The 12409-nt window shown below is 45.2% G+C and overlaps 1 protein-coding gene across 6 annotated transcripts in view; it reads right to left on the minus strand.

Annotated features, from left to right (window-relative positions):
* DCAF6 (DDB1 and CUL4 associated factor 6) overlaps window positions 1-12409 on the minus strand; it is a 357580-nt gene that overhangs the window by 218971 nt on the left and 126200 nt on the right. For all 6 annotated transcript variants that reach the window (XM_033941039.1, XM_033941044.1, XM_033941043.1 and 3 more), the window contains exon 7: window positions 9595-9809. In XM_033941039.1, the coding sequence (XP_033796930.1) occupies window positions 9595-9809 (215 nt within the window). The remainder of the gene's footprint in view (window positions 1-9594; window positions 9810-12409) is intronic.

The following is a 12409-nucleotide window of genomic DNA, read 5'->3' on the forward strand; positions in this document are numbered from 1 at the left end:
CATGACAAGGACCACTGGACCACTGTGGGTCATCATCCTTCTCAATAGATGCCCGATCATGGACCATAGAGGAAAGACATACAGTAGAGGTTTCTGCGGCCAAGGTTGAACCAGAGCGTCCAGGCCATCACAGCTGACCTTGTAATATTGACTGAAGAACCGATCCGCTTTCTAGTTGACTGCCAAAGCCACGAGATTAAATGTGGGGGGGACCCCAACATTCCACTATGCAGTCGAATGGTCTTTGGGATAGGGAGCACACCTCAGGGTGCAGAGGCTGATGACTGAAAAATTTTGTCTGGACACTGTCCACTCCAGCCACTTGCGCTGCTGACAGCAGCATGAGGCTTTTCTCTGCCCACTAGAAGAGAAGCTGGACCTCCACGCTCAGGGAGGCCACTCCTGGTGCTCCCCTGGTGAAGTCCGAGAAGATGTGGACGGCCCTATCCTGGAGACAACCCTCAAATTGGAGGAGCGCCAGTCAAATCACCTGAATCTCCAGGAAATTGATCAACCACTTCTGCTCAGAAAGGGCCCTTCGGCCCCAAACAAAGACGGTCAAGCAAACAGCACCCCAGCCTTTGAGACTGGCATCCATTATCAGAAGTACCCACTTGGAAATCTGGAGGGGAAGACCCTTGAAGAGAGATGGTGTAGCCACCAGGCTAGACTGCTCCAAGCCACCATCACATTGGTGAAAATCCTAGGCATTGTCACCAACCTGAAGGGCAGCGCCACAAACTGGTAATGCTGCTACAGAATGTGAAACCTCAGGTACTTCCTTTGGTCCGGAAAAAGAGGAATAAGGAGATATGCCTCCATCAGATCCAAGGAGACCAGGAACTTCCCTGGAGCCAAAGAGATAATCATCAAATGCAGTCTCCATTCGGAAGCGAGGCACTCTCTGGGCTGCATTGAACGTACTGAGATCCAAGAGCGGCCTCCAATCATCTGAGCCACTCTTTAAAACGATGAAATACATCGAGTATCTGACAGAGCCCAATTCTTGCTCTGGAATGGGCTCTATGGCCGCAATGGTCAGCAACTCATGAACCGTGGCCTCCATCCGTTGACTGAGTGGCATTTCTGGGTGAATGACTTTAAGGTGCTGGGTTTTAAAGAGTAAAGTTTTCCTGAAGTTCCAGAGTCCATCTAGTGATCTAACACCATCTAATTCAGTGTCTCACAAACTTTGTCGAGCCACGGCACACTAAACAGAGTGGCCATGGCTCGAGGCATCTAGAAGTGTGTGGACATTGACACAATGACATCAAACGCATGTGTGATATCATCACGTCACCATCTACGCATGCGTGAAGGCCCTCCAGATGAGCCCTGAGCTGCCAATGGGGGGTGCTGACAGGGAAGACGCACAGAGAAAAGGAGATGCGCTGGCACCAGCTGATTGCCTCCAGGATGTGCCTCTTACTGCAAGAGGTACGTCCTGTAGGCAGCCAGCCAACGCCGGTGCCTCTCCTCCTCCCCAGCATCTCGCAGCACACCTAAAATCTCAGGAGGCACACTAATGTGCCGCGGAACACAGTTTGCGATACACTGCTCTAATTAGTAACTTCTATTTAGATGCTCCAGTCACAAGGTAGGAATCTTCTATAAGTGAACCTAGGCACCTAGGCTCTCTTTTAGAATACTAGCATAACCAAGTATTGGCATACCTAACATTAAGATGATATAAGGTGCAATCACTTTCATCATCTATAAAAGTGGCATAAGTGTGGGCACTTATATGCAGCAGGGATGTACGTAATTTACAGTATTCTATATGTCACATATGCAGATGGGAGTCCCACCCATGCTCCACCCCTGCGTATGTTCCCCTTGAAAATACACACTATAAAGGTAACGTGGGTGTATTTAGAATAGTGCTTATGCAAAGTATCAACACTGATGTGTGTGTGTCATTTTTCTAAACATTTACATGCATAATGCCCATCAATAATAAAATCCTTAGCATGCATGCGCACTTTAAACTCCGTGCCTCCGTGTCTTCGTACTTCCATGCCTCCGCATGTGCAATAGAGTAGAACTCTGCTTGTGGTGGTATCACCATCGCCCTCCCTCGGCGACGCTGCGAGACCGGAGCCAGTGATGACCGGGCCTACCGGAGGGGGGGGGGGCAGAGCTCCTTGGGTGGAAGCATGAGGGGGGTGTTCTCGGCCTTGGGGTCATGGTCCGAGAACTTCCAGGTGGGGGAGAACAACAGGCAGGGTGGTGGTTCTGCTGAGATCCCAGGGCAGGAAGGAGGTTTAATCGCAACTCTGCAGCGATCCCTCAGGGGGCTCCTGGCAGCGCTGATGAGGCAGCAGTCCGGGAAGAGCAGGAGAGGCCAAGAAGAGCATGGCCAGGAAGAGCAGAAGAGGGTCCAGGGAATGCGTTAGAAGACAGCGGGAATGTCACCTGGGGTCTCTGATCGGTACTGTAATGATAATTCAGTGGGTGGCGTGCCGGTTTGGCTGGGAGGCCGGCGCTGCTGCCCCACAGACTTGTTGTCTCTGATGGGACTTACTTCTTACCAACTGCTATTGTGGGTTCTGTTAAGATTGCCAGCTTCAATATAGATGGCTTGCACTCCCCAGTGAAGCGCAGCAAACTACTTCAATACTGTAAAAAATTAAAAGTAGATGTTTTAATGCTTCAGGAGACTCACCTTAGGGTGACAGAACATGTTAAACTAAAGAGGGATTGGGTAGGGGAAGTAGCTTTTGCTTCATATAACTCCAGACAGCGAGGTGTTGCTCTCCTCTTCCATAAAAAGCATCCTTGTACTATGCACAAGGTAATACAGAACCCTGAGGGGCGTTATGTGATCTGGGCAGGAGTTTTCTTGGGGAAGAAATATGTGTTTTGTTCTCTTTATGCACCTAATGTATACTCTCATAGATTCTTTTCTGTATTAGTAGCGGCTTTGATGCCTTTTTCTGAATACCAATTGGTATTAGGTGGGGACTTTAACATCACGGCAGACCCACTTGTTGATTGCAAGCCACCTAAGCCTCGCTTGAAAGGGGGCGAACACAAGGGGGTGAATTTTGTGCTGCACCAACTGGGTCTGATTGATGTCTGGCACACACTGCATCCTACTGAATCTGACTTCACTTTTCACTCTCAAGTGCATGATGTTCACAGCCGATTGGACTACCTGCTGGTGGCTCCTTCTTTGCTGGCGGGTATTCCACAAGTGGTGATTGAAGATGGTGTTTTGTCAGATCACCACTTGGTTTGGCTGGAGCTTATTGATAGGCCGGGGTCCCAGGGGTCGACTACTAGTTGGCGTATGAATCCCACATTATACGAAGATGATGAGTTTAAAGATTTCCTGGAACAGCAATGGGATTTCTTTGTGAACGAAAACCCCGTTTCTGATGTATCAGAGGTGGTGTTTTGGGAGGCGAGCAAGGCAGTCTTGCGTGGTAAAATTATTGAGTATACCACCCGCAAGCGCAGAGCCCAAGATAAGACACTGTTGGACTTGACACACCGTCTGGCCGCGCTGCGTGGGAGTTTACATGCCCCGGGTGTCACGACAGCTCGAAATCAGTATTTTGAACTACGTAGGCAAATTAATGATTTATTGGCAGACAGAGCCCTTAGAGATATCAGATTGTATAAATATCGCCTCCATCGCTGGGGTAACAAAGCGGGGAAATTGCTTGCATCTTTGGTTGCCTCAAGGGCTCCGAAGCGCCTTATCTCAAGGATTAGGGCGCCTGATGGTAGAGAGGTAACTGCCCAAGCTGGGATACAGCAGAGTTTTGTTGATTACTATAGGGCGCTATATGATAAGGGGACCTGTGACACAGGACAGAGGACGACTTTCTTTCAAAACCTACAGCTTCCGTCCCTGGGTCATGAGCAGCGAGAGGTGTTAAACGCTCCGGTGCGAGGGTTGGAAATTCAACAAGCTATTCGGGCCTTAAAATTGGCTAAAGCCCCTGGACCCGACGGATTGGGTTCTGAATATTATAAATTGTTGGGGGTGCGAGTGGTGGGCCCATTTCAGGCCCTATGTGGGGCTCTTAGTAGAGGTGACCTGCCTCCGCATAGACTAACTCACGTCAATATTGTGGTTCTACCGAAACCGGGTCGAGCGGAAGATCAACTGGGATCCTATAGACCTATTTCTCTGCTCAATCAAGATATCAAGTTGTTTGCTGCTATTATGGCGGCTCGTCTGGGTCGGGTTTTGCCCAATTTAATTCATTCGGACCAGGCAGGTTTTGTGCCGGGCCGCTATTCTTCTGCGAATGTGCTGAGGGCGCTTTCGGTGCTTCAAAATCCTGGACTTGTTGGGCAACACCCGGGCCAGCAGAACGCTCTTATAGTTAGTCTAGACGCGGAAAAAGCGTTCGACAAAGTGTTATGGGATTATCTTTTTTGGGTTCTTCCTCAGTTCGGCATTATGGGAAGCTTTCTGACTGGGATTCGATCATTATACGCTCATCCTATGGCCCAAATCCTGATTAACGGGGAGCTTACCTCTTCTTTTGAACTCGAAAGGGGGATGCGCCAGGGATGTCCCCTCTCCCCGATGCTTTTTGTCTTGGCCCTAGAGCCTCTTGCAGCTAAGCTCCGTCAGAGCACCGACATGCGTGGTATTTGGTTGGGTTCACAGGAATTTAAAATTAATTTGTTTGCGGATGACATGCTCATCTTTCTGGGAGATACTGAAGAGGGGGTTCCTCGATTAATAGATCTTATACAGAGATTTGGAGCCTTTTCCGGGTTGCGTATTAATTTTGATAAGTCGGAGGCTCTGGCGGTCCGCCCCCCGTGCACTCTATGGCATGATCCCTCCTTCCCGCTGCAATGGTCTAAGGGCACGCTCAAATATCTGGGAATATATCTGAATGCAGATCCGGGGGTAGTCTATCGGAAGAACGTACTTGATAAATTAGATGCAGTCCGAGCTCTGTGTAAGAAGTGGATGGAGTTTCCCCTTTCGCTCCTGGGACGCGTCACCCTTATTAAAATGGTCCTCTTGCCGAAGCTCCTATATCCACTATAAATGGTGCCCATTTGGATCAAACAGAAAGATATGCAGGCTTATAGGGGGGTCGTTTCATCCTTTATGTGGCGCTCTCGTCGGGTGAAAATTGGCTATAACAAACTGATTAGGGGGTGCGAGCACGGTGGTGTGAACTTGCCCGATTTGCGTCTTTATAATGTTGCTGCATTGTTGAGATGGGTGCATGAATTATATATGGGAGTTGCCAGGTTCGCCCCGATTGGATTCTGGTACCTTTTGTCAGCTCCGGTGTCAGTTTTTAACCTCCTGTGGCAGGGGGCGGGACCCTGCCCTTCTATGTTTCGACCCTTACGAATGGCCTGGTGCTGGTGGCGTTCTTCCTTGGGGGGCGCGGTGGGTCCTTCGCCTTTTACGGAATTGGTAGGTAACCCTAAGTTTCCTGCTGGTTCGTTACATGCCTTTTTTGCCTCAGTCCGGACGTCTGGGTGCCCCTTTGTGGGGCAGGTTGTTGAGGTGGGGTCGGGATCGGTCCCCTCTTTTCTGGCATGTCGGGACCGCTGGGGTTGGACCGCAGGGTCTATGTTGACTTACCTGCAGATGCGTAGCTATTGTTTGGCGCTCCGTTCGTCGGAGGGCAGCTTGCCCACTTTCACTTCCTTGGATCAACAGTTTTTGTCCGCCCCATCGGAATTTAACACGCTCTCGGAGTGGTATAAAGTGGGGAGGGAAAGACGATCTGACAGGTTTCTTGATGCTATGGCATTGGATTGGACTTCGGCTTTGGGAGAGCAGGTCACTGCTGATGAATTAGTTTTGTGTTTTCAGGAATGCGCCTCAGCCTCATCTAATGTGAGTTTGCGGGAAGTGCACCTGCAGATTCTGCACCAATCTTATTTAACGAGAAGTAAGGGACGAAAGATGGGGTTATGGCCTGATGACTGCTGCCCCCGTTGTCCGGCTCATCGGGACACTTTGGTACATCACTTTTTGGAGTGTTCACATGTAGGGCCCCTGTGGATTTTTGTGCTTCGGGAGCTGGAGAACGTTATAGGATTATCTATAGACTGGTCTTATAAGACGTTGATGTTGGGTGTCACAGGTCCCCTGGTGGAAGCGGGTGTTAGCGATCCTGGACGGCGCTTTCTTTTAGTGGCCTTAGGAATCACTAAGAAGCTAATTCTTCGCCACTGGATTGGTACCACGCGGCCAACAGTGCAACAGTGGCGGGCTAATATGTCTCTGATGGCTGGGTGGGAGCGGCAGCACCGCCGGGGGGCTGCGAACTGGAAATCTAGGACCTATCTGGATTATTGGAGTTCCTTTTAGGGCTGGTTAGAGATCATGGGTGCATAGGGTGGGGGGGAGGGGATGGAGGGGAGGGTTTCATTCAAAATTTGGATCTGCATGGGGGATGATATGCTGTGGATTTATCTATGTTGGTTTACTATTTGTTTACTCTTTACCTGTACCCTTGATTATGTACATGATGTTCTTCTTGTATGGTCATAATTTGTATTATCTCATATGCATTGATCCTTTAATAAACATATTTTCAAAAAAAAAAAAAGAAGACAGCGGGAATGTGAGTGGACCCCAGCTAGGTAGGCAGGTAGGAGAGATGGGGTGGGCCACCACCACTTCGGCGAGCGAGGACTAAAGGAGCCCTCCCCTCCCCACGCCCCGGAGAAAGTGAAAGCGCGGAGGAGTGTGGAAGTGCGCGCTGGGGCTCGGTTCTGCTCACTATGGCCCAGCAGTTCGCGAGCTTCCTGCAGAGCAGCATCAGGCAGCGATCCAGCACCAAGGGTGAGCGAACGGGGTCCAGAGGGAAGACGGGACGCATTTGCCCGTTGTGTAGCTGGGCAGATGTGTGTGGGCAGCTAGCCACAGCTGGATTGAGGAAAGGGCAAGGGATCCATTAGCTGGCACAGTTGGAAGGCGGCTTCAGTGAGGGTCTGGGCAGGGAGAGAGACAGAAAGAAAAACAGCAGGAGGGAGAGAGACAGAAAGAAAGGAAGAAAGAGACGGGGGCAGGGAAAGAGAGAAAAAGAAAAAAAGATAGACAGGGTAGGGAGAGAGACAGAAAGAAAGAAAGAAAGACAGCGGGAGGGAATGACAGAAAGAAAGATAGACGGGCAGGGAGAGAGAAAAAAGATAGATGGGGCAGGGAGACAGAAAGAAAGAAAAAGAAAAAAGATAGACAGGGGCAGGGAGGGAGACAGAAAGAAAGATAGAAAGATAGCGGGAGGGAGAGAGACAGAAAGAAAGATAGACAGTGAGAGAGAAAAAAGAAAGAAAGACAGACAGAAGGAGGGAGAGAGACAGAAAGAAAGGAAGAAAGAGATAGGGGCAGGGAGACAGACATCTATTCTAGCACCCGTTAATGTAACAGGCTTAAATACTAGTAGCAGCAGGTGCTAATGCTGCTTTCATACATTTTTACAACTTTTATAAACTTTACAAATAAATTTGCAACAGGGTCTCTACTACAGCATTAGCATGTATTAACTTTTACAAAAAGTCCCTTGTAATGATCTTGGTAACAGAAAGCTATGCATGCACATTCCAAGGCATCAGGAAAATAGGCACATATTTTTCAAATCTTTTCTATGGACAGTTTGCAATTTGTTTCATATTTACCATGTATTATTCCTCCTTTTATTACTGTGCTGTATATGAACCAATAAAATATGTGATATCAATTTGAAAATAGGAGCTGTTAGGGACCTGTCAGTAAAAAATGTAAATGTCCAAGTTCAATAATTTCTCCATCTTTTTTTACCTTATTTTACTGTAATTAATTCAGAGTTTTAATGCCGAATTTACTTTTGAAATATTACAGAGTACACAAAGAGTGAAGTTTTCAAAAGTAAAATGTTGCCTAGCAATCTGCTGTTAAGATAAACAGGAGAGCAATTTCCAGAAGTTATATACAAGGCCAAAAGGGCTATTTGAAAACTGACTACCTTCTGTGCAGGTAAAAGAGTGTGTGCTGTGAAACACCTAACTATATTAAATATAAGAGATTCTGAAGTCAGGATTAAAGTGAAAACTGCAACATGTAGAACTGTTTATACAAAAAAAAAAAAAACAACCTTTTTCTGACTAAAACAATATGGAACTTAGCAAGTAAAATGTAATAATACACTGAATTGTTGGTTCAATATTGTCTTGAAAATGAATGTGACTGGATGGATCACTCAGCTTTATCTGCCGTCATTTATTATGTTACTATGTCACCCACAGAAAAAGTAGGTGTATATCCCTGTATTCTTTCCTTATGAAATGTTCAAAATGGAAAAAACATGCATATTTTAAATTTGAAAATTGGTAAATGTCAGTAAGAATATTAAAGTAATGCAAATAATTTGAAAACTGCTTTCAAAATCAGTAAGACCCTGATTCTATAAAAGACACCTTTAGGGCTAGATTCACTAAGCAAACCGATTGGTTAGCGACCCTGACCCAATTCACTAACGTCATGGCCGATCCGATTCTGATCCGCTCATGCAAATGAGGGTAAGCGGCATGCAAATCAGGAAGGACGCGATTCACTAAACTTTTTCAGCAACACCGACTGGGCTGGCCGATCCAAAAAGAAGCGACTGGTGGGGATCAGTCGCTCATGACCTTTTCTGCTCTCTGCCGACTTCTCCTGCCTTTCTGCCCCGACTCGCCTGCCCTTCCCTGCAGTGTGAGCCCGTGGTTTTAATCTGCAGGTTTAAAGTGGGTTAAAACCACAGGCTCGTGAAGTAAAAAAACCAGCTAAGGAAAAAAGCTCTGCCGGGCATGAAGGGCCAGCGCATGAGCAGACTATCTACAGTCAAGGAAGATAGTCTGCGCATGCTCAAGGATCACTCTCCAGCGATCCGTGCAGTCGGTGGGGGGTGTTCCAACGATCGCCCCCATTTGCATGCAGGCCTTTAGTGAATTCATCAGCCTGCCTGCAATCACCCACGGATCGGACACGGATCTCCAGGTTAGTGAATCTAGCCCATAGTTAGGCACCTAGATTGACACGCCTAACCAATCTAGGCATCTAACTTAATTTTTTTAATTGACTTGATTGGTGTTGATAATTGAAAGCACCATTAAAAAACAAAAAATGGTTTAAAAATATTTAATTAGCCAGTAGGCACCTAACCTGAAAGATGCCTACAATTTCGATGTAGGTGCCTACATCTAGGAGCCTACTGGCAAGTAGGTATAGTTAGGAAAAGATTTGGGGCAGAGTTTGGGAATGAATTGAGTTAGGCGCTGGTATTTTAGGCCAAGAAAACCATTGCTATACTGGTGTCTAAGGTATACACACCTACTGGTGCCTAAATCGATTTAGGCGCCACTAGGTATGATTCTACAAATGGCGCCTAACTTTGACATGCAGTAGGTGCTGTTTTTCTAGGCACTTACTAAGTTAGGCGAACTTTAAAGAATCTGGCCCTAAATGTTGATGCTTAAAGCATGCTCATCAAGTCAGACATTCTTACAATTGCTATAGGATTTTCTTGTTTTGTTTTGGCTTAAGAGTTTACAAAATCTCCAAGAATTGACAAAGTCCTACTGCATCCAGTACAATGCTGCACGATTATGAATGTCACAGGGAACACAGCTCACCTCCTCTGCTTTCCCATCAGCAGATGGCTGTTTCAGTTCTCGTGCTTGGTCATCTTGAGGGTTAAAGAGGTAGATGTAATCTGAGGAATAGCTGACGAGAACTTCCTGACCATCCTCACTGTAGCACAGAGATGTCACACGACAGGATTTGTTGGTAAGATGGGGAGGAACAAAACGGACACACATTCCAGTTGTCCCTCGACCTGCATAATTACCTAATAGACATAAAAATGTAAGTCTTCCAAAATCTGGACAATGGCGTTTCCTTCATGCTAGACTAATTTAGGGAGCTTTTCTCCATTTCATGTCTATGGAAAAAATAATAAACAGAATCTTGAATGTGATAATACAAATTAATATTATTGCAAATTTCTGAATTAGTGGAAACATATTTTTAGTGCTCTATAGAAATATCTGCCTCTTAGCTTTTACAATTTTCCTGCAAGTTCTCAGTTAGTTTCCATTGTAATCTAGCTCTAATCAGCATTCATTATACATGGTTTTCAGTAATTTCTGTCTTCTCCACATTGCTGTCAAAGATAGCCATCCAATGTCTGACATCTAATCGCTGTCAAAGATAGATATCCAATAGCCATGAGCACAAGATGTGAATCTTCTGTTTCTAGAAAACTACTGCTAACAGTCAATAAATAGTCTGCAGCAGATTAGCAGTAAACCTCATCCCCTTACTATATAGATATGGATTACCCTTTATTTGGAGCATATTTGCAACTACTAATCTAATCTTTGGTTTATATACCGGGTCATCTCCCAGTGGAGCTTGACTCAGTTCATATATAATTAAGACTAGAATACATAGCAGTAAACATAGAAGGAAGTACTAACTAAAAACTAAAGTACATAAGAAAAGCATAAGAAAAATAACTATAATATTATCATTTCGTTGAGGCTATAGTTAAATCATTTAAAAATTGCGAGAACAACAAAGTTTTCAGGAATTTACAAAATAATTGTAGCTGGCCTAAAAGCCCAATATAGAACAGCCACACTAAAGAGTCTGAAGAACATAGTTTCCCCACGCTCAGCCTGAATACCAGTCACAAAAACACAGCTCTCAGCTCAACTCACATTCTTAGGAGCAAGACCACTTTTTACTAATCTCTGTCATTCCATTTAGCAACAAACACTACTAACTACTAAGCATTAGACTGCCCTCCCTTCCTTAGGGGGCTTTCATTTTTATCTCATTCAGACTTTAACTGTATTAAATTACTTAACTTTTTTCTTTTATTATCCTCCTTAGCAAATACTATTCCTCTTTTTTGCATGTTTGAAATGCCACTGCATGGCATCAGTTAATGATTAATCATACCTATTAGTTAAATAGTACTATTGGTATACAAAATAACATGGATTCTGAATTGATCATCTAAATTTGAAGTATGAAGAGGTTACATGACTTACTCAACATCACATCTGAACAAGAAGTTCTAGGTTTGCAGCTCACAAGCTGCATCTGCACACATAGATCTGAACTGCTACTATTCTCCAAAATAAAAAAGGTAACTTAGAAAAACTGAAGGACTGACATCAGATAACAATGAAGCAAAATAAAGTGGTCTGTTAATATAGGCTGTGAAAAGCAAAAACAGGAACACCCAATGTTCCAAAGAAAAAGGAGCAATCCAACAACAAAACAAACTGTGGACGGAACACAATGTTCTTTCTTCAATCAATGTTAAGAAAAATATCCACATCAATCATATTAAAAACTAAGAGACCCAACATGGACCATGTTTCGGCTAACAAAGCCTGTCTCAAGGGTCCGGTCGTTAAATAATACGCAGGTACTGTGGAATTGGTTTCCAAATACAAATGCCTTGTGTAGAATGAAGCCGGGCTGGCTGCTAGTACACAAAAACTCCTTTGTGAGAGTGAAAAAGTTAATATAGGCAACAAAAGATAAAGAAAATAAAGTGGGGCAAACTGCCTTCATTTGGGGTAGAATATTTTACAACATTGCAAAAATATGTAAATAGCATAGTTACTCACTTGTAACAGGTATTATCCAAGGACAGCAGGCAGATATTCTCACATGTGGGTGACGTCATCCAAGGAGCCCAACACTGACAGTGCAAAAGTGTACTGTCACTTTAAAAATGTGGCAACCACCCGTACCAAGCTTGCACGAGTGTCTTCTCCCCTGATGCCAGCTTGCAGGACTGTTAGTTCATTAACAAAGCTAAGAAGCCCAATTAGGGGAGGTGGGAAGGTTGTGAGAATATCTGCCCGCTGTCCTCGGATAACACCTGTTACAGGTGAGTAATTAAGCTTTATCCTCGAACAAGCAGGCAGCATATTCTCACATGTGGGACTCCCTAGCTGCCAGGATCATGCCTCTAAGAAGAGGGTTACTGAGCTTGACGAAATCAAACAAGTTGATAGGGTAAGTTGGCATCTAAGTAGAAAATAAATTTTATAGAACTGTTTGGTCAAACCAGTTATCTCATCTGGAATGATTCTCCAAACAATAGTGGGATATGAAGGTATGAATTGAGAAACAGGTAACTGCTTTATAGATGTTCTCAATGGGATTGGAACGCAGATGAACTACTGAAGTCACCATTGCTCGAACTTTATGTGCAGTGACATGGCCTTCAAGTGTCAGACCAGCCTAAGCATAGCAAAAGGAGATATAGAGCTCCTTTTACTAAGCTGCGTTAGGGCATTAATGCGCGGAATAGCACGCGCTACAATGCCCTCATGCTAGACACTAACGCCAGCATTAACATAAGAACATAAGAACTGCCATCTCCGGATCAGACCCATGGTCCATCGAGTCCGGCGATCCGCA

Source organism: Geotrypetes seraphini, chromosome 4, assembly GCF_902459505.1.
Source record: "Geotrypetes seraphini chromosome 4, aGeoSer1.1, whole genome shotgun sequence".
NCBI lineage: Eukaryota > Metazoa > Chordata > Amphibia > Gymnophiona > Dermophiidae > Geotrypetes > Geotrypetes seraphini.